This window comes from Panonychus citri, unplaced genomic scaffold (assembly GCF_014898815.1).
Source record: "Panonychus citri isolate SS breed McGregor unplaced genomic scaffold, ASM1489881v1 Contig00040, whole genome shotgun sequence".
In the NCBI taxonomy this organism is placed as follows: Eukaryota; Metazoa; Arthropoda; class Arachnida; order Trombidiformes; family Tetranychidae; genus Panonychus; species Panonychus citri.
In genome coordinates, this window is record NW_026515445.1 from 1,727 (window position 1) to 24,042 (window position 22,316).

Genomic DNA, 22,316 nt, shown 5'->3' on the forward strand with positions numbered 1-22,316 from the left:
AGCTGCACTCAAAGAAACACCAGGATAAGCTAAGATAGACGACAAAACTGCCTCAGCGAAATCACTTTTTTTCACATGACCAAAATTTTCACTTTCAGACGAATCAGTTGCATTTGTAATTGATGGAAGTGATGATAATGATGATGATTGTGATGATGGTGATGAAGGTAAAACATTTTCATTTAATCCACTTTCATAAAAAGGCAAAGAGATTTCACTGAGTGAATGAACATTTTCTGAGGTTTCAACATCAGGAAGGTTGAACAGGTAGTTTTCATTATCTACTTCCTGTTTTTTACGCTTTAAACGATTAATTGATCTTTTTGATGAGTTCATTTTGTTTACAAAAAGATTTAAATACAAATAAATATAAACAGATGATAATTTTATCAAGAAAGGAAAAGGAAACTTGATTTTAATCACAAAAGGAAACAAAAGATAAGATAAGAGAAAATTTAGAATAGAATTTATTTGTTCTATTCTAAATATGCTTTTCATTGGGGAAAAGCATAAAAGCATAAAAAGCTAAAAAGCATAAAAGCTTAAATTCTAAAAAGCTTAAATTCTATTCTCTTTAAAAGAGCATAAAGAGCATTTAATTCACATGTTTCGTCTCATTGAGACTGTGCTTTTATTCAAACTGTTAATTGTTTTGTTAATTGTTTTGTTAATTAGTTTTTTATAAAATTTGTGTGATATTAGACTTTTTTATAAGTTTTATGTTCAAACGTATCAGGATTGATACAAAGAAGATTTTAAAACGAAAAACAAAAGGTTAGCGCCATCAAAACCAGCGAACTCTGCTAGCAACAATTTGTCGTCTAATGGAAGACGAAAGCTTAATTGTTTGTGTTTCAAGGCTGATTGATTCAGCCGAAAATGAAAAAATTCTACCATTTGGGTTCAAAATCAAGACAAAATTGATTCCGTGTGGTGTGAAATTTAATAAAATCCATACTAATAATCTAGTTCATGTTGGCGTGGATGGGGTCAAGCCTATCGAGGCAATGATCGTAGTTACGGCTGGTAAGTTTATTTGTTTATTCTGATTCCCAAATTCTAATTTATATTACTTTGATTTTCAGAGGATTCTAAAGAGCTTTGTAAAATCTATTGTGAATTTGTTACAAAATATGAAAAAAGCAAAAAACAGTGCGCAACCTTTCACAAGCAGATAAATCATTGGTTTCTGAATGAGGAGATAAAAATCACAAGTTTCAAAGCCAGCAGCTTGCCAACCATTCCTGAAGAAAATTTTGATTCATTGGTAAGAAGAATTGAGAGGTTGAAAAGACGACAGTTTGCAAGACCTGGAAAAGATTCAAATTTTCCACAGGTGAACAGTGAACTCATTGAAATTGGAGAATCACAATCTGATACTGATTCAGAAGAAGAAACCACTTCTGATTTCGAGCCGACTTCACATCGAAAAATTGATTCAATTACAAGTAGATCTCGAAAATCTCCAAGAAGTGAAATAAGTCAAAATGACAAAATAAATTCTACATTGGAGAAAATGAAATCTATCGCATCGACCTACCATTCTTCATCATCTGAAAAGGTTTTCTTCACCTCAACATGTTCGATTCTGGAATATGTTACAAAGATTGTTGAAAGTTTTACAGGTGTAGAATTTTATCAATCGTTTTCAAACGATTACGATAGCCTAAGATTCATTTCTGAAAATGATGAGACACGCTATTTGAGTAAAGAAGTTATTAATGTTGAAGGGATTTTGCCTCTTCCTTCGGTACATTATAAACAAGCGATAAATTTCAAGCCTGATAAACATAAGGCTGAGAATATTGTCTACAATATAATTAGACTTTGTTTCCCTGAGCATTGGATTTCTAATGTAACTCTTCGTGGTTCTGGAGGAAGAACATCATTGATCTCTATATGGAATCATGTTGAACCATTACGATGGCCATTAGGTTCACCAGTTGACCCAAATTTAGGCGAACGTCGATTCAGAGCTCTACTTGGTAAGTTGTTTATTTTCTAAAAAATTTTCAATTTAAATTCCACTTCTTGAATTTTTTCACAGATCATGCTGTTAGAATCAGTGGGAAAAAGTCATACAATAAAGATTTGGAAGCAGATATGGTTTCTTCATTGTCGAAAGCAATGTGTTATGTTCGCAGCAAACTGGTCCCTGTTATTACTACAAGAATCAATAAATCGGACATCTCATTATATACTAAAGACGATACTTTGGTAACCAGAGAATCTTCTCCAGCAACATTTTCAGTCGACGATCAACCTCCTTTAAAAGTTCAAGAAAAGACAAAATTGAAAAAAGTCAAGGAAATTAAAGCCATGAAGATTTCAGCTTTGAACGCTGGTGCTTTTGATGACATCGATGAAGATGAATCAGATGAATCTCAAGAATCAGACAACGATGAAGATATTTTGGTGATTGCTCGTAAGCGACAAAGGATTCAGTATGAAGAGAGAAATAAACCAACAAAAGTGACTCAAAATATCAACATTGACAAAAATCAACCAGTGCCATCGACCTCCGAACAACAAGAAACAATTGTTTTTGAACAAATTTGTGACCCACAAAATGTACCAGAAAAAATTCAAGATCATCCAGTCCCAGATGATTTACCAGAAAAAATTCAAAGTTGTTCATCCGAACAAAAATCAGTCCATGAAGGAATGGCTTTGACTCAACCTCTCCCACTTGCAAGTTTAAGCGCTGAACAGTTGACTCTTTTTGAAAACAGAGTTTCAGCTATTCCACTGCAAGTCAAAGATAAGCCGACCATTAAGTGATGATAATGATGATGATTGTGATGATGGTGATGAAGGTAAAACATTTTCATTTAATCCACTTTCATAAAAAGGCAAAGAGATTTCACTGAGTGAATGAACATTTTCTGAGGTTTCAACATCAGGAAGGTTGAACAGGTAGTTTTCATTATCTACTTCCTGTTTTTTACGCTTTAAACGATTAATTGATCTTTTTGATGAGTTCATTTTGTTTACAAAAAGATTTAAATACAAATAAATATAAACAGATGATAATTTTATCAAGAAAGGAAAAGGAAACTTGATTTTAATCACAAAAGGAAACAAAAGATAAGATAAGAGAAAATTTAGAATAGAATTTATTTGTTCTATTCTAAATATGCTTTTTCATTGGGGAAAAAGCATAAAAAGCATAAAAAAAGCTAAAAAAAGCATAAAAAGCTAAAAAAAGCATAAAAAGCTTAAATTCTAAAAAAGCTTAAATTCTATTCTCTTTAAAAGAGCATAAAGAGCATTTAATTCACATGTTTCGTCTCATTGAGACTGTGCTTTTTATTCAAACTGTTAATTGTTTTTGTTAATTGTTTTTGTTAATTAGTTTTTTTTATAAAATTTGTGTGATATTAGACTTTTTTTTATAAGTTTTATGTTCAAACGTATCAGGATTGATACAAAGAAGATTTTAAAACGAAAAAACAAAAAGGTTAGCGCCATCAAAAACCAGCGAACTCTGCTAGCAACAATTTGTCGTCTAATGGAAGACGAAAGCTTAATTGTTTGTGTTTCAAGGCTGATTGATTCAGCCGAAAATGAAAAAATTCTACCATTTGGGTTCAAAATCAAGACAAAATTGATTCCGTGTGGTGTGAAATTTAATAAAATCCATACTAATAATCTAGTTCATGTTGGCGTGGATGGGGTCAAGCCTATCGAGGCAATGATCGTAGTTACGGCTGGTAAGTTTATTTGTTTATTCTGATTCCCAAATTCTAATTTATATTACTTTGATTTTCAGAGGATTCTAACCTCCGAACAACAAGAAACAATTGTTTTTGAACAAATTTGTGACCCACAAAATGTACCAGAAAAAATTCAAGATCATCCAGTCCCAGATGATTTACCAGAAAAAATTCAAAGTTGTTCATCCGAACAAAAATCAGTCCATGAAGGAATGGCTTTGACTCAACCTCTCCCACTTGCAAGTTTAAGCGCTGAACAGTTGACTCTTTTTGAAAACAGAGTTTCAGCTATTCCACTGCAAGTCAAAGATAAGCCGACCATTAAGTGATGATAATGATGATGATTGTGATGATGGTGATGAAGGTAAAACATTTTCATTTAATCCACTTTCATAAAAAGGCAAAGAGATTTCACTGAGTGAATGAACATTTTCTGAGGTTTCAACATCAGGAAGGTTGAACAGGTAGTTTTCATTATCTACTTCCTGTTTTTTACGCTTTAAACGATTAATTGATCTTTTTGATGAGTTCATTTTGTTTACAAAAAGATTTAAATACAAATAAATATAAACAGATGATAATTTTATCAAGAAAGGAAAAGGAAACTTGATTTTAATCACAAAAGGAAACAAAAGATAAGATAAGAGAAAATTTAGAATAGAATTTATTTGTTCTATTCTAAATATGCTTTTTCATTGGGGAAAAAGCATAAAAAGCATAAAAAAAGCTAAAAAAAGCATAAAAAGCTTAAATTCTAAAAAAGCTTAAATTCTATTCTCTTTAAAAGAGCATAAAGAGCATTTAATTCACATGTTTCGTCTCATTGAGACTGTGCTTTTTATTCAAACTGTTAATTGTTTTTGTTAATTGTTTTTGTTAATTAGTTTTTTTTATAAAATTTGTGTGATATTAGACTTTTTTTTATAAGTTTTATGTTCAAACGTATCAGGATTGATACAAAGAAGATTTTAAAACGAAAAAACAAAAAGGTTAGCGCCATCAAAAACCAGCGAACTCTGCTAGCAACAATTTGTCGTCTAATGGAAGACGAAAGCTTAATTGTTTGTGTTTCAAGGCTGATTGATTCAGCCGAAAATGAAAAAATTCTACCATTTGGGTTCAAAATCAAGACAAAATTGATTCCGTGTGGTGTGAAATTTAATAAAATCCATACTAATAATCTAGTTCATGTTGGCGTGGATGGGGTCAAGCCTATCGAGGCAATGATCGTAGTTACGGCTGGTAAGTTTATTTGTTTATTCTGATTCCCAAATTCTAATTTATATTACTTTGATTTTCAGAGGATTCTAACCTCCGAACAACAAGAAACAATTGTTTTTGAACAAATTTGTGACCCACAAAATGTACCAGAAAAAATTCAAGATCATCCAGTCCCAGATGATTTACCAGAAAAAATTCAAAGTTGTTCATCCGAACAAAAATCAGTCCATGAAGGAATGGCTTTGACTCAACCTCTCCCACTTGCAAGTTTAAGCGCTGAACAGTTGACTCTTTTTGAAAACAGAGTTTCAGCTATTCCACTGCAAGTCAAAGATAAGCCGACCATTAATCGTGGAGATGGCGCTAAAAATGTAAGTGGTGCTATAGATGATATTACCGATTCATCAAGAGATTCAGTGATTACCAAATTAACCACTACTAAACCAGAATCATCTCATGCTATTGAATCTTTTCAACCTGATCAATATTCTAAGACCAGACAGCACCCAAAAAAAGATGGATCAATCTCTACTTACACTGATGGTGAATTCGTTTCATCAGAAATTTCGCTAAGTGAAAATTATCTCAGCCCTGTTCAAAGCTCAACACCGAAGCGCCAGAGTGAGGAAGAGGTCAATGAATCTGATAAAAAGTTGAAAGTTTCTTTGTCTGGAAATGAAGATACAGATTCAACTTCAACGATTATATCAACAAAATCTCGAGATATTCCAGCAACAAAGAAAGACTCACAAATTAGTCAGTCATCATCAAGACCTCGTTGGATGGATTTGACAGACGAGGAAATCGAGGAAATGCTCGCAGCTCGAAGTAAACGGGGCAAAGATGAAAATCAAGCTTAATTGTGTTGAAAATGAGAGAATCAGGTTTTTATATTGAATCTACATTTAGAAAATTACAATTTCAATTATACAACATTCCAATCAATTATATACTTAGTTACAGAGTAGAGTGAAGAAATAGTTTCCCCCTCTCTACATTTTACCTTTATTTACCTTTGTTGATCTCTTCAAATTTTTCTATTTTTTTCTACGTTTTCACTTTCAAATTATGTCGAAATTTTTTCCAATCAAGGAGAAAATCAATCACCTTGATGAAGAGCAAATTTTTACAGTGTCTTGCGATTTTAATTGCAAATCTCAAAAATTATTCTCATTGGTTAGAATTTGTTGAATCAACTCAACTCGAAACCTGATTCTCTTTTCCCTCATTTATTTTGTTACTCTCAATCTCACAGTCACTAACTTTTTGATACTTACCAAATACTTTTGAATATTTTTCAATCTCAACAATACAGTTTATATTTTTGCAAATTATTGATTTCGTTTATCTACTTATTTTTTGTTAATTCTAATTATTTTTGAATATGCTTAGAAGCAAAGTTAAAAAGAGTCTTGTGAATAATTTCAATTCTGTGAAATAACCAATCAACCCTGTGCAAACCTTTCGTTCTAGTTCATGTTCAGCTGCTACAACTAAGCCATCACAAGCCAAGGATCTCACCGCTCCTAGTACATCAACCGGTGGTTTAACTCCACAACCTCGAAAAAATCCCGATGCAATTGGAAAAAAGATATATGCAATTATACTACCCTTGATTCTTGACGAAAACAAAAGAAATATGGATCAACCTATTTTAGTTTCTGTTTCAGCATCAAAACTCGACCAAATTGGAATTTCTTTAACTGCTGATTTTTTTCAAGATGAAACTCTGAATCTCTTCAAAACAAAGGTCAAAAATAAGGAGATAACTTTCAGAATGGTTGCTGTTGGGGGTGAGTTAATCAAATTATAGTTGCCAATCAAGTGTTAAATTTTCTCTTTTCTCTCATCAATATCTAGATGATTTTCCAGCTTTACGATTATCTTTGGTTTCTAATTTGAAACAATGTCCTTTCTGGAAATCACTGAAAAAAGTAATCAACTATTCTGAAAATATCCTGGAAATTGATCATGATGCCTCTGCTCTCCAAGATGATTCTCTTCCTTACCTAAATATGAATGAAAGTGAGTTGAAAGATCTGTTTAAAGAAAATTCCATCGCTCAAGCTACAACAATGATTGAACGAATTGTTGAGAAAGATGCTGCTCTTGGCGATAAAAGACAAGATCTTGTAGATTTGACGAAACCGCGAGATTCACAAAAATTGAAATCATCAGAATCTTTTCAAGAAAAAGAAAAAGAATGTGGAGTGATAAAAGCTTCGAAAACTAAGACTGATTCTGGTGAAATCGTGGTTCAACGAGGAGCAGAGACCAAAGAAAAGAGAAAGCTCATGGTTGAAAATATTCATGATCAAATTGAAGAGTTGAAAAGAAAGAAAGTCATTCTATCTGAATTAGATGCTACTGGTATTGTTTTGAGAAAAGTCGTGGATACTATCGATACAATGTACGATTTCATCAGAGAAAAGTACAGAATAACTCATTCAAGCTCTTATAAGGTTCCAATTGACAAAACTTTCAAAGTCAAAGAAAAGGTATTTCAATTCAATTTATTTATAGCTTCAATGAAATTAACGATTCTCATTAATTTTTTCCAGAATCAAATTTTCATTGAAGGGCTGTTGGAATTGCCCCTGGACAAATATAAAAATGCTTTAAGATTAGCCAAGCCTAATGCCCCAGCCATTGGTTATCAAATTATTAAAACAGCTTTTCCCGAATCTTATTACAAAAATGTAACTCTTGGAAAAAAATCATATAAAAATGAACAACTTCATTCATATAAATTCGTGACAAATGGAGGCGAGAATTCAACTTCGGTACCATTGGCTTTTGTTTTCGCATTTGCAGACCCTTTCTCAAAGCCTTATGAAGGTGAAATTGATCCTGAGCTTGGACAATCAAGAATCAATTCATTTCAAGGTAAATGAATAAAAATATCAGATTAAAGTCAAAAATAGAATATAATTCAACATTAACAACGTTTTTTTCAATTATAGATCACATATTCCGTAGATCTGGCGTGGAAGAATATACTGAAAAAGAATTGAATGATGTACGGCAAAGGTTGATCAGGATTTTGGGTTCATTGAATAGAAAATCAAAATCAACAGAAGATTCTGATCCCGAGGATGGCGAGGAAGGAAATGATCTTGAAGATCAAGATGAAGATGAGCAAAGTGGAGTTTATTCAAAATCATTTGATCTTGACATTCTAGAAGATATTCAAACTTAGTAGAATTGGATTATTCCGACAAATTTAGAATCTCTTTCTGATTCATTAATAAAGATTTTTTTGCAACTGAAATTGAATTCTACATATTTATTGATTATCAATAAACTGAATGAATTCAACAAATTTGCAAGGAATATATCGCGGTTAGAAAATATTCACATGCAAAGATTTTATTCACAAAGTTGTGAATAATTTGCAATCAGACTAAAATCTAAAGATCTCGCGATTTCGGTTTTTATCCATTGATAATTTTAATTTTGATTTTGAAATCTTGTAATTTTCAAAGTCTAAAATTTTTGTTTTTGTGATGCAAATTCACTCAATTTTCACTCAATTTTTACTCAATTTTTACTCAAAAACTCGTTGACTCAAAATTGAGTAAAAGTGGTTACCTGACACCTTTTTTTGACTACATTTTGAGTCAAAACTGTTGATTGGGGAAATAAATTGGTGGACATGATTGTGACTCGATTACTTGGATGGCCAACAAATGTACCTTGTTTAAGTACATCGATGTGAGATGACAACTGATGTGAGTAAACCAAAGCGCTTATTGGGCTAATTTTTTATTGTTTCTTCCGGGTTTTTGTTTTCAATATCAACAGTGGAACTTTTGTCGTTTATTATTTCAATCGACTCATTTCTCGTTATATTTTTCTGTTTGGATGTTGTGACGGTTTTAAAATACAACGAATAAAATAATACATAATGGAATACAACGAGAGCGATCACTGAGATAATAAAGGCGAAAACTCGTAATATTATCAACAGAATATAAAAAAATGAAGATTCGAGAGGGAGTGAACCGATTTTGAAAGGGTCACTATAATTGATCAAGTCGTCAATGTCTCAAATGTTTCAAAGCAAAAAGATAGATAATCGATATTGACCAGAATTCACTTGATCACAGTCGAGGAAAATCTTTGCCTTATTACAACAGAACAATTTTCAATAAAGGAAAACGACTGTCGACTTAAGTGATGGTCAAAGGAAAAATATTTTCATATCTTGAATGGAAACCAAGGAGATCGAAGTTCAAATTAAATGTCAGTTCATCAGGATCGTTAGTCTAATTGAATATTAGTTGGACTGAAACATGGATTTACTGTTTGATTCGTAAGTGTAGTTTCTCTGTAAAAAAGATGATAGATTAGAATTAAATTCTATTTAAATTATTACCTTGAATCAGGATGATCTGTATCACAGATTGAACATTCACCCGATGATAATGAGCTTCCTCGTATCCATTGACAATATCAAACATGACAACAATATGACAAATATCAATATATTTGCCCGAGAACGGTTTATATTGAACTCTAATATCATTCCGATTTCAAATGGTCTCTCCTGATAACTTTTGGATTGACACTTGTATTCGTTACTCTTGATGTTTTATTTTGAACTACTGGTTATTAGAATAAAATCTTGGATCTTATCGATTTTATCGCTCATTCAATTTCTCAAACTTTCTCGAAAAAGTGACTTTCTAGACTATCATAATTTTTCCATGACAATTAGAGGTAATCATAAAATGGTGGACATCAATTAAAGTATTAGATAATTTAATTGGACTCATAGTTAGCAGAATTTAGATAATGTTTCGAGAGAATCATTTCTACTTCTTTTTTTTGGTTTGGGTGTTGCGATGGTTTTGGTTTTTGAAGGGTTTCTCTTGTGGACTTTTGGGTCAATTGGATTGCTTTGTTTGCTGATCAATTCACGGGAATAGATCTTTGGTATGAATGCTGACAGAGATTTGAAAGTTAATAATGATTTATAACGGACTCTTTGGTCAAGTAGTGATCCTTTGGCTGGATGATTTTTTGTCTGGTCTATTGAGTCCTTATGTTTTCTGGTCACAATATAAAATACAACGATCCCAATGATAGAGATAATGAAGGAGCAAGTTAGTAATATTATCAACAGGCTTGCTGAAGATGAAGATTCAGGAGTCGGAGGTGAAGGATAAAATGGAGGATAAGTAGGAGTCGAGGGTGGAAGAGGTGAAGAAGGTGGAGGAGTCGGAGGTGGAGTCGGAGGTGGAGGAGGAGGTGGAGGAGGAGGTGGAGGAGGAGGTGGAGGAGGAGGTGGAGGAGGAGGTGGAGGAGGAGGTTGACCGATGAAGAAATTGTAACTATAAGTGTACAAATTTTCATTCCTATTGTTTACTAATGAAGCACTTTGTCGTCTAGGCATCACGATATGTAATCTATATGTACCAGGATCCACTCGATCACAGTTGATATAAACCGTTGACCCATCATACCGAACATGAGAACAGCTACTAATAATGGAAGGTATTGTTAAGTGGACTAAAGTTATAGTCAATGGGAAAATATCTGCATATCTTGAATGGAAACCAATGAGATCGAAGGTCAAATTAAAGTTCGTTCTGTTAGGACTGTAGTTTACTATCCGAACGTTAGTTACATTAAAACATGGATTTAGTATAAATGTACCGTTTCTGTTGAAATGATGATAAATTAGAATTAAATCAAACAAATAGGAAAGAGAAGAGACTAATGATGACGAGACTATTTAAATGATTACCTGTAATCAGTTGAATTAACATCACCGATTGAACATTCACCCGATGTGATTGAATCTCCTCGTGTCCATTGACAATATCGAACATAATTACCATCTTGGTCATAGATTTGGGTTGTAAAACAATCAATACACGAATTGTTTAGAAAAGGACACAAAATAATTGAATCAGTGTAAGTATACTGATTAAGTGTAATTATCACACGTGGATGAGTGAAACCATAGTAATAAATTTGTGATTCTGCTCGATTTACATTAAAGATATTACGATGAGCAAAAACCCTTTCAATCGGGTGGGTCATAGTAGAAAAATTTCCATCAACAAAATGAATTGAATATCGATATATGGATAGGAAACTGTCAGAAGAAAGAACGAGAAAAACATAACCAGGAGTCGCATCGAGAGCCAATGGAACGTAATCGATTATTTGAGTCCAAGTATCATTTAGAATACCTGAAAGAATAGTACCTGGCAACGTCCCTCTCATCATAGATACTTCTACTCCGTCTCTTTGGCTTACACGAAGACACCCATTATAATTGTAAACATCACGATCCCAAAAAGTTGATGTAGGTGGACAACTTTGCATGTGACTTTCAAAGTAATTGGTTATCGAGTTAAATGGAACCACTACAATATGATTTCTTTCATTAAGATAATAAAGGATCACAATCAAAGAGAATGAAGATCCATCGCTCATGAGATGAGATGAATTTACAAATCGAACTTTTTCAACTGGACCATAAAAATAGTCAAATGTAGGCAAATGCAGTTCTTTGTAGTTATAATAAGCAATTCCCTGGTTAATTTCAATATTTGATATCTGAGAGATAAAGTTAACTGGTCTTCCAAGGTTAGTAAATGTTAGAACGCCGAATGCGTAAATTTTTTCATCGACCTTGAAACTGTGAATAATTAGAAACGATTCAACGTTGGGATCGATTGAAGTAAAAGTACCATGACTGTACTCTAAACTGTCATCTCGAAAAAATTGAACAAAATAAAATAACGTTACAAATGATGGAAAGTTTGTCGAGCCAGTGTTCAATCCAATTGCATACGATGAACTATTCAAGCGAATCCAACGATTAAGTTCGTAGATTGTGTGACTGGTATACTCACCAATGAGCTCGATGAAGAATTGAACATTGTGATATTTCGCGAACGTTGAAGTACTGATCTTACAGTGCAAATGGTATTGATTGAGCACCGGCGAATAAGAATAAGCTGGTGTAAAATAAGTCGCGCTTCTTTCTTGACCGACTGCCCTAGGGTCCGTGTTGAGAATTTGAGTCGACATTAAGTAAAATCTATCACCAATAGCAAAGAAATAAGGAGCTGATAGATTGTTGTTAAAAATTGGAATCCAAACATTTGATTCATGGATTATAAGATTAGTATTAACACCAAGTATCCATGAAAGAAATATACAAAATGAAGAAAATCTTGTCAATGAAATTAAATGAAACATTTTTTTCGAGAGAGGAAAATATTACAAACAATTTACTCTTCATTGTATCCATTGGATATTTAAACTGTGGTTTGTTCTGATTGTGGAAACACAATTAGGATTATATTCATTGGATAATTATCGACATTTATTTTCGTCCTCGAATCCTAAATGTTCATCTTTCCATGATCAATGACAATGTTATATTTGGGTCTTATGTTGGTCTTAGTTAAGATTCATTTATTAACTTGATGATTAACACAAATTACAGATTGAATGTGAATTCGGTTTACTATAGAAATGGAAAATTAATCAACTAACTCTGGTCAATTTTGTTGGTTAAAAATCAGAAATTAATTCTAATTGGTTCGAGTTTAATTGAATCATTTTTATCGTTTTCAAACTTTTGAGTTTGACTGAATAATTGCAATTATCGTCATAATTTCCATTGACAAATTTTGTTTTCGTTCTTGATTTAATTGCGTTTAATATGAACAGTACGATACTTGTATTTGTTACTCTTGATTCTTTATTTTGAACTACTGGTTATCGACTTTTCTGAGACGATGAAAGAAAACTCGGTGTTTTCTCTATTTAGCTCGCTAAAAGTAACAGTTCTAGAAATGGAAATAACATGAAAGGTTCATTTCGAAAGTTCGAGAAGTTTTTATTCAACCTAATTCATGAATATGTTGTTTTTGGAAATTTAAAATTTACAGAATCACAAAGTTGGGGATCTAAAATGACAATTAAATGAGAGCAAAATTTAATTTTCAAATAAATCACTTCGTTTTCTTGGTGAATTTCTGTTAACAAAACCAATAAGTTCTATCGGTTACATAAAAGTCGTAGATAGTTTTCGAAGTGCTTATCGAAGAGAGAATTCGATCAATTCGATTTTGGGTTTTTGATAATATTCAATTCAATTCTGAAATATACGGAAATGGAAATTGTACTAATTTTCTTTTAACATGGTTAGGATATCGATCATTCTGATAAAATCAAGAATGAATCTTTCATTTTTTAAATTTTGTTTTAGAAGATTCTTTTCTCATTTTTTTTGACAGTTTAGGTGTTGCGATGGTTTTGGTTTTTGAAGGGTTTCTCTTGGGGACTTTTGCGTCAATTGGATTGCTTTGTTTGCTGATCAATTCACGGGAATAGATCTTTGGTATGAATGCTGATAAAGATTTGAAAGTTAATAATGATTTATAACGGACTCTTTCGTCAAGTAGCGATCCTTTGGCTGGAAGATTTTTTGTCTTGTCTATTGAGTCCTTCAGTTTTCTGGTCGCAATATAAAATACAACGATCCCAATCATAGAGATAATGAAGGAGCAAGTTAGTAATATTACCAACAGGCTTGCTGAAGATGAAGATTCAGGAGTCGGAGGTGGAGGATAAGTAGAAAGAGGTGGAGGAGGATAAGTAGGAGGGGGGGATGGAGGAGGTGGAGGATAAGTAGGAGGAGGTGGAGGTGGAGGTGGAGGAGGTGGAGGAGGAGGAGGTGGAGGAGGTGGAGGAGGTGGAGGAGGTGGAGCCATGACGAAATTGTAACTATAAGTGTACAAATTTTCATTCCTATCGTTTACTAATGAAGCACTTTGTCGTCTAGGCATAACGATATGTAATCTATATGCATCAGGATCCACTCGATCACAGTTGATATAAACCGTTGACCCATCATACCGAAAAGGAGAACAGCGACTAATAATGGAAGGTATTGTTACGTGGACTAAAGTAATAGTCAATGGGAAAATATCTGCATATCTTGAATGGAAACCAATGAGATTGAAGGTCAAATTAAAGTTCGTTCTGTTAGGCCTGTAGTTTACTATCCGAACGTTAGTTACATTAAAACATGGATTTTGTATAAATGTACCGTTTCTGTTGAAATGATGATAAATTAGAATTAGATAAACATGTACGAGAAGAAACAATTTATTATTATTATTATATATTTTATATCATTACCTGCGTTCAGGGGACTGAGAATCAGGGATTGAACATATACCCGATGTTAATGAACTTGCTTGCCATTGACAATATCGAAAAAAAAAACCATTCCGATCATAAACTTGTGTTGTAAAACAATCAAGACATGAATTAAGCAGAAATGGGCACAAAATGATTGATTCAGTGTAAGAATACTGATTAATATTAATTATGACTCGTGGATGATTAATACCGTAGTAATAAATTTGTGATACTGCTCGATTTACATTACCGATATTACGATGATTGAACACCCTTTCAATCGGGTGGTGCGTTACAGCATAATTTTCATCCAAAAAGTGGACTGAATATCGATATATGGATAGGAAACTGTCAGAAGAAAGAACGAGAAAAACATAACCAGGAGTCGCATCGAGAGCCAATGGAACGAAATCGATTATTCGAGTCCAAGTACCATTAAGAACATTTAAAATAACCATATGCGCGAACTCACTTCTTATCATCCATACTTGTGCGTCTCTTATACGAAGGCACCGAGTGTAAATATTCTGATCCCAAAAATTGTCTGTAGTATCACAACCGTCCAATTGTCTTTCAAAGTCATTAATTATTAAATTAAATGGAATAACTACAATACGATCTCTCATCGTATAACGATAGTAAGAGACTGCAATGAGAGAGGAGAATCTCGAAAGAGAAGCATTGCTCATGAGAGAAGGTGAATTCACAAATCGAACTTTTTGAATTTCACCATAATTCGGGTGAAACGAAATCGAACGAAGTTCTTTGTAGTTAAAATGATCAACGTTTTGGTTAATAATAATGTTTGATAGCTGAGAGACAAAGCAAATCGATACATTAAGGCTAGACAATGTTAGTTTGCCGAACGCGTAAATTTTTTCATCGACTTTGAAACTGTGAAAAATTTCAAACGAGCGAACGGTGGGTTCGATTGTTCGAAAGATTTGCTGATTGTAACTTGAACTAAAATCTCCAAAATATTGCACAGTAGAAAATAAAGTTACACCTAGTGGGGGCTCCACCCATTGATAACTGATTTCCCATCCAATTGCATGCGATGAGCTATTGAAGCGAATCAAAGGATGCAGTATGTTGACTGGGGGATCGGTGTGAGAAGACACAAACATAATTTCGGGGAACATATTATAGATTGCGAACATTGGTGATCCACTCTTTAAGTGCAAAAGGCATTGATCGTATTGCGGACAGTAAGAATGAGCTGGTGTGAAATAAGTCGCGCTACTTCGTTCACCAACGGCGTTAGGGTCCGTGTTGAGAATTTGAGTTGACATTAAGTAAAATCTATCACCAACAGCAAAGAAATAAGGAGTTGATAGATTGTTGTTAAAAATTGGAATCCAAACATTTGATTCGTGGATTATAAGATTAGTATTAACACCAAGTATCCATGAAAGAAATATACAAAATGAAGAAAATCTTGTCAATGAAATTAAATGAAACATTTTGAGAGATGAAAATACAAACAGTTAACTGTCCATTGGATCAATTGGATATTTATATTGAGGTTTTTTTTTGCTGCCAAAATACAATTAGGATTATATTCATTGGATAATTATTGAGTTTTGTCTTCGAATCCAAATGTTTATTTTTAAAGTCTAAGTTACATTAGTCTTTAGTGTTGGTTTTTGTGTTTGAAGATCCAATCGTGATTACAACTTAAGAAAACTTTTAATCAATCTAAACAATTTAAATCTAAAGGAAATCATAACCTGGTCTAACATTCACAGTAATACGTTAATCTATCAAGATTACAATAGATTCTGGGTGGATCTTGAGTACCGGGTTCAATTTGTCGGTAACTAGCATTTGGTGCTAATATGGTTGCATGAGCTCGACGGTTTAATGTTCTTGCACTGATTATCACAGCACTAAAGTCAAGACCGTGTACCGAGTTATTGGTGCTGTTGATACAGAACTTGAGTCTTGGGTTGACGATAATGTTGATGACTGATTGGAGAGGCAACTGTTTAATGCTCGAGCAATTTTTCTCATACATATGTATTATACCAATGGATCCGAATTTTGTCAAATCTTGAAATAAATTGGTGGAAATAATTGTGACTCGATTACTTTGATGGCCTGCCATAAAAGTAATTTAACAAGGTACATTTGTTGGCCAACAAATGTACCTATAAGTGAATATCTGGCCTGTGAACATAAAACTTGACCGAAGAAAACTCGGTCTTGTCCTTAATTCGCTCGCATAAAAAATCTTAGAAATGGAGAAAAAGGTAACATGAACTGTTCATTTTGAAGTTCGAAAGTTTCAACCTAACTGATGAATATGTTTTGTGAAATTTCAAATTTCATTACCTTTTGTGACTAATAAGTATTTATCTTGAATCTCAGAATTCAACTTGGATTTTCTGAGGGATTGCAAATGGAATGAAATCAATTATTCGATTCCAATCACCATAATGAATACTTTCTATCTAATACAAATGCACCAAGGTCCCAATTTCTCATCATTAATGAAATCGATGTTCAATTTGAATTAAGACATGGAATTCCTCGTCTTCGGAATTGGAGCTGACTTGCTTAGATAAACTAACGGCCTCATAGCGAACTATTATGCCCATCGGTATCGAGCAGGGTTTATTAAGTAAAATTAGGCTGTAACTTTCCGAATCTAGAGTAATTTGAGACATGTTGATTGTCGAACTGTAAATCAATTGACTCAGATGAGTATTCATAATGAAAACGAACTTTCAAATTCGATAATTTAATTCGTTCGAAGTTGCCGTCAACTGATGTGAGTAAACCATAGCGCTTTTTGGGCTAATTTTTTATTGTTTCTTCCGGGTTTTTGTTTTCAATATCAACAATGGGACTTTTATCGTTTATTATTTCAATCGACTCATTTCTCGTTTTATTTTTCTGTTTGGGTGTTGTGACGGTTTTGAAATACAACGAATAAAATAATAAATAATTGAATGCAACAAGAGCGATCACTGAGATAATAAAGGCGAAAACTCATAATATTATCAACAGAATATAAAAAAATGAAGATTCAAGAAGGAGTGAACCGATTTTGAAAGGGTCACTATAATTGATCAAGTTGTCCATGTCTAGTATTTCAAATGGACCTCGTCGTCTAAGCATAAAAATTGATAATCGATATTGACCAGAATTCACTTGATCGCAATCGAGGAAAATCTTTGACTGATTATAATTCACAGCAGAACAATTTTCAATAAAAGAAAATGTTCTGTCGACTAAAGTGATGATCAAAGGTAAAATATCTTCATATCTTGAATGGTAACTAAGGAGATCGAAGTTCAAATTCAATGTCGCTTCATCAGGAGAGTTAAAATTAGGATTATATTGGTCGGATGAGTATTGCGATTTATTTTGATCTTGTAATCCCATTAAATAGTCTCAACTTTTCGTAGGCTTTAATCTGGAGTTCTGAAACAATTGGTTAATTTAAACTCTTTAAACCAAAAGAAAATGATAGTTAATTATAATTTTATTTATTCATGATTACTATTAATTATTTGAGACAACAAAAAAAACTAGTGAAAGAGAACGCTGCTAATGATAATCACGCTGCTTGTCACAATTAGAGGAACTAAATAATCTGATCTTTCGCTCGATGTTGATGGTAATATAGAGGAACATCGATCGTATAATTTACTGGAGTAAAAATTGGCCTAACAAGAGACAAATCTCCAATGTAAATCGAAATGGACCTTTTATCGTTTAGATTTTGCTTTAAGAGACTCATTTCTCATTTCTTTTGATTGTTTGAGAGTTACACTGGTCTTGGATTTTGTATGATCGCTCTTGGAAACTTTTAAATCAATTGATTTACTTTTTTTGCTGGATAATTCACGGGAATGCACTTTCAAAAATGGTACTGATTTAGATTTACGATGGACTGTTGGAGTTACTACTAATTTAGATTTGGAATCTAATGACGATTTATGTTTGCTCCTTATGTCAGGTAGCGAGCCTTTGGGCGGAGGATTTTTTATCTTGTCCAATGTGTCCAGAACTTTTCTGGCCACAGTACGACGAGTATAAAATAAAAAAAATACAATTATAGAGATGATAATAGTACAAATAAGTAATATTCTCAACAGGACATGAAAAAGTGGCAGTGAACTGATGGTAAAAGAATCACTATAAGTGATCAGGTTGTCAAGTTCTAGTGTTTGAAATGGACCTTGTCGTCTAACCAGAAGAATCGATAATCGATATTGACCAGAATTCACCCGATTGCAGTTGAGATAAACCTTTGACTGATTATAATTAACAACAGAACAACTTTCAATAAAGGAGTATGTTGCATTGTGGACTAAAGTGAAGGTCAAAGGGAAAATATGGGAATATTTTGAATGGTAACCAAGGAGATCGAAGTTCAAATCAAATGTTGGTTCACCAGAAACGTAGTCTGCTTGGATATTAGTTGGACTGAAACATGGATTTACTGTTTGATTCGTGAGTGTAGTTTCTCTGTAAAAAAAGATGATAGATTAGAATAAAACAAATAAATAGGAAAGATATAAATAAACTAATATTTAAATTCTTACCTCGAATCAGTAGAATTTGTAGCACCGATTGAACATTCGCCCGATGATAATGAATTTCCTCGTGTCCATTGACAATATCGAAGAAAATTACCATTTGAATTATAAACTTTGGTTGTAAAACAATCAATACACGAATTGTTTAGTAATGGACACAAAATAATTGAGTCGGTGTAAGAATATTGATTAAATGTAATTATGACTCGTGGATGATTAAAACCGTGATAATAAATTTGTGATATTGTTCGATTTAGATTGTTGATATTACGATGATCGAACGTCCTTTCGATCGGGTGGGGTAAGACAGAATAATTTTCATTGACAAAGTGAATTGAATATCGATATCTGGAGACGTCACTGTTAGAGGAGAGAACGAGGAAAACATAACCTGGAGTCGCATCGAGAGCCAATGGAACAAAATCAATTATTCGAGTCCAGTTTACCGTTAGAATACCTGTAAGATGATACACTGTGAAGTCTTTACGTATTGACAATGCTTGTATATTGGCTGATTGGGAAAAAGAGTTACACTCTGGACCAGATTCGTTGAACAGATCAACTTTCCAAAAAGTTTCCGCAGTTTGACAACCGTGAGCGGGCCCTTCAAAGTCATTTAGCATCGAATTTAATGGAATCACTTCAATATGATCGCTACTATTTCGATTATAAGAGAATGTGATCAAAGAAAATGAAGATCCATCGCTCATGATTGAAAAAGAATCAACAAATCGAACTTTATCAATCGGACCATAACGTTCATAAAATGAAATCGAATGAAGTTCAGAGTAAAAATATCTATGTAACCTGTCAACTTCCAGGTTTATTAAAAAGTTTGATATCTGAGAGATGAAGTAGACTGGCCTTAGGAGGTCAATTGTTAGAAGGCCGAACGAGTAAAAGTTTTCCTTAAACTTGAAGGTTTGAAGAATTTGAAACGAGCGAACGGTGGATTCGACGGGATTATGTCCATAAATCGTCCAATTAATGGAATTGCCATTAGATTGAACAAATGCGAATAAATTAGCTCGCGAATTCGTTATATTGGATCCTGGCATCATTCCGATTGCATAAATTGAATCACTAATGGAGAGCCACCGATGAGCATTTAGTGATCCTGCAGAAAAGGGCCCGGCTATCAGTTCAAAAACATTTTCTGGAATATAATCATAATGAGCGAAATCGGCGCTGCTCTTGCTTTGCAATATGAAGCTATTGGGTCTACGAGAATAAGCTGGAGCAAAACGAGTCACGCTACTTTCTTCACCAACTGCGTTAGGGTCCGTGTTGAGAACTCGACTTGAATAATTAGTAGGGTAAAAATGATTTTCAGTGTAAAAGAAATAAGGAGTTAGTAAACTGTTGTTGAAAATTGGGATCCAAACATTTGATTCGTGTATAAGAAGATGACAATCAACAATAATTATCGATGAGAGAAATATACAAATTAAAGAAAAACTTGCTAAACAAATTAAATGAAACATTTTGTTCAAGAGGAAAATATTACAAACATCCAACTCTTCATTGTATCAATTGGATATTTAAACTGTGGTTTGTTCTGATTGTGGAAACACAATTAGGATTATATTAATCGGATAAGTATTGAGATTTGTTTTCATCTTGTAATCCCAATGTTTACGATTTCTTGATGAGGATAAAATTATTAGATTAAGATCTTAATTAAATTTGACTTTACTTTTGGTGCATAGAATTTCTGGAGCAATTGGTTGATTGAAACTCTTTAAACCAAAAGAAAATACAGTGGTAGTAACTTATTACTCTTTTTTACTTTAGATGATCGACTTGTTCAGATGATTGTACTATTGCATTATGGAATAGGAATCTCAGGAATCTGTCATCTAAATTACGGACATTGAGGGGACACTCTTATTGGGTTAAGAATGTTGAATATGATACACGAACTCGAACCTTACTTAGCTCTGGATATGATGGTTGTATCTACATTTGGGATATCAACAAATATGATGCAACATCATTTGATCATCCAAACGGGAATCCAATTCATTTTACAAAGCCTCTATTTCTTTCCTGCCTAATGAGAATGAGATTAACCCATGATAGCTCAAAAATGATAATCTGTACCTCAGAGGGATACATTATGATTATTCATGATTTAAGATTAGAAAAATTGGAAAAAGATTTAGCTGGTTTCCAATCTGATCTCTATCGGCTCATGCAAAAGCGACATTCATGTGGATTTGACTTTGGCTCCTGGTTTAATCCACTTTTTACTACTCGACGTAACAGAATTGAGTTGATTTCAGATTTTCCGCCCAAGAATGAATCGCATTCTATTTTTTCACTTGATGTCCACCCACATAACTGGTCAATCATATCTCGTAATATAAGTAGGGATGAAAACTCTGAATGGACTTGTGTCCATGACATTCAAGGTAATATTTCATTTTCTAATATTATTCTTTCCTTTCGCCAATACATTTGCTTTAAAAATATTAATTAACGTATTAACTTTCGTTTAACTAATTTATTAACTTTCGTTTAACTAATTTATTAACTTTCGTATATTGATTAGGTGATAAATGGCCTTATCAAACTGTTCCTATCGATGTACCTAAACAAGGTATATTTGTTAGCCATCCAAGTACTCGAGTCACAATCATGTCCACCAATTTATCTTCAGACGTGACAGAATCCGGATCCAGTGGTACAAGAAACATTGCTCAAGCATTAAATAGTCGCCTCTCCAATCAGTCATCAACATTATCGTCAACCCAAGACTCAAGTTCTGCATCAACAGCAGCGTCTTCCTCTTCAACAGCACCAATAACTCTCACAACAACAACAACAACAACAACAACTTCTACATCATCATCTTCTTCCAACTCGGTACCCGATCTTCACGTTAGTCCTGTGGTGATAATCAGTGCAAGAACATTAAACCGTCGAGCTCATGCAACCATATTAGCACCAAATGCTAGTTACCGACAAATAGAACCCGGTACTCAAGATCCACCCAGAATCTATCGTAATCTTGATAGATTAACCCATTACTGTGAAGAACTGAATGTTGGACCAGGTTTCATAAAGGAATTGTGCTTCTCACCCGATGGACGAATAATCTGTTCCCCATACGAATGTGGAATCCGTTTTCTCTCATTTAATTCCAATTGTAGTGAAATGTCATCGGCGACCATAAACCTCAGCCATTACACGAGCTTAAGACTATCTCACATCACTCAAATCTCGTGGTGACGATAAGTGTTTAGATTAACTAATTGTTACTCAAATCGGATAAAAAAACAAAGTGGAAGATCAAATTAACGGTCATGTGTCGGTAGAGAAAGTAATTCAATTAAAGATCGAACAGTCCAATAATCCGGATGAACACTTGATTATTTAAGAATTTCAATTCAACCGAGAAATTGATCAATCGAATAGGTTAATTAACTTTCTCGAGTTCTAAAAATTTGAACCGAGACATTTTCTAAAAAGTATGTCCTTAGAATCAACGACAACACCAAGAGTAAAGACTAATTTAATCACGACTCAAATATAACCATTTGATTATCATTAAGAAATTATGAACATTGGGATTCGAGGACGAATATAAATGTTGATAATTATCCAATGAATATATAATTCTAATTATGTTTGCACAATTAGAACAAGC

The 22,316-nt window shown here is 33.3% G+C and overlaps 5 protein-coding genes across 5 annotated transcripts; 2 read left to right on the forward strand and 3 right to left on the reverse strand.

Moving 5' to 3' along the window:
• Nucleotides 1-7,223: 7,223 nt before the first annotated feature.
• Nucleotides 7,224-8,191, forward strand: LOC128397784 (uncharacterized). Its single transcript, XM_053358536.1, has 2 exons — nt 7,224-7,823; nt 7,901-8,191. Exons 1-2 carry the CDS (start codon nt 7,232-7,234, stop codon nt 8,134-8,136), a joined length of 828 nt encoding a protein of 275 aa, XP_053214511.1. The 5' UTR covers nt 7,224-7,231; the 3' UTR covers nt 8,137-8,191.
• A 1,486-nt stretch (nt 8,192-9,677) lies between these two features.
• LOC128397742 (uncharacterized) lies at nt 9,678-12,085 on the reverse strand. Its single transcript, XM_053358489.1, has 2 exons — nt 10,690-12,085; nt 9,678-10,603 (listed from the first exon to the last, which is right to left on the reverse strand). Exons 1-2 carry the CDS (start codon nt 11,985-11,987, stop codon nt 9,718-9,720), a joined length of 2,184 nt encoding a protein of 727 aa, XP_053214464.1. The 5' UTR covers nt 11,988-12,085; the 3' UTR covers nt 9,678-9,717.
• A 1,279-nt stretch (nt 12,086-13,364) lies between these two features.
• On the reverse strand, nt 13,365-16,131 carry LOC128397884 (uncharacterized). The gene is made up of 4 exons (XM_053358659.1): nt 15,869-16,131; nt 14,112-15,551; nt 13,685-14,024; nt 13,365-13,424 (listed from the first exon to the last, which is right to left on the reverse strand). Exons 1-4 carry the CDS (start codon nt 16,129-16,131, stop codon nt 13,365-13,367), a joined length of 2,103 nt encoding a protein of 700 aa, XP_053214634.1.
• A 1,410-nt stretch (nt 16,132-17,541) lies between these two features.
• LOC128397743 (uncharacterized) lies at nt 17,542-20,148 on the reverse strand. The gene is made up of 2 exons (XM_053358490.1): nt 18,671-20,148; nt 17,542-18,593 (listed from the first exon to the last, which is right to left on the reverse strand). Exons 1-2 carry the CDS (start codon nt 20,146-20,148, stop codon nt 17,831-17,833), a joined length of 2,241 nt encoding a protein of 746 aa, XP_053214465.1. The 3' UTR covers nt 17,542-17,830.
• A 314-nt stretch (nt 20,149-20,462) lies between these two features.
• LOC128397885 (DDB1- and CUL4-associated factor 10-like) lies at nt 20,463-21,912 on the forward strand (the record flags this gene model as incomplete). Its single annotated transcript, XM_053358660.1, is given in 3 exon segments — nt 20,463-21,078; nt 21,219-21,836; nt 21,839-21,912. Coding segments are annotated over 3 exon segments (1,308 nt in total), but the record flags the coding sequence as incomplete, so codon positions are not given.
• Between the last annotated feature and the right edge of the window lie 404 nt (nt 21,913-22,316).

Bases quoted from the DNA above. Each gene is read 5' to 3' on its own strand.
- LOC128397784 (XM_053358536.1), top strand. From the start codon at position 7,232: ATGGTTGAAAATATTCATGATCAAATTGAAGAGTTGAAAAGAAAGAAA. The intron at 7,824-7,900 runs GTAAATGAATAA...TTTCAATTATAG, and splicing joins AAGAATCAATTCATTTCAAG to ATCACATATTCCGTAGATCT.
- LOC128397742 (XM_053358489.1), bottom strand. From the start codon at position 11,987: ATGTCGACTCAAATTCTCAACACGGACCCTAGGGCAGTCGGTCAAGAA. The intron at 10,604-10,689 runs GTAATCATTTAA...TCATTTCAACAG, and splicing joins GTTAATTCAACTGATTACAG to AAACGGTACATTTATACTAA.
- LOC128397884 (XM_053358659.1), bottom strand. From the start codon at position 16,131: ATGTATGAGAAAAATTGCTCGAGCATTAAACAGTTGCCTCTCCAATCA. The intron at 14,025-14,111 runs GTAATGATATAA...TCATTTCAACAG, and splicing joins TCTCAGTCCCCTGAACGCAG to AAACGGTACATTTATACAAA. The intron at 13,425-13,684 runs GTCATGGCTCCA...TATTGCGACCAG, and splicing joins ACACTTATAGTTACAATTTC to AAAACTGAAGGACTCAATAG.
- LOC128397743 (XM_053358490.1), bottom strand. From the start codon at position 20,148: ATGTTTCATTTAATTTGTTTAGCAAGTTTTTCTTTAATTTGTATATTT. The intron at 18,594-18,670 runs GTAAGAATTTAA...CTTTTTTTACAG, and splicing joins ACAAATTCTACTGATTCGAG to AGAAACTACACTCACGAATC.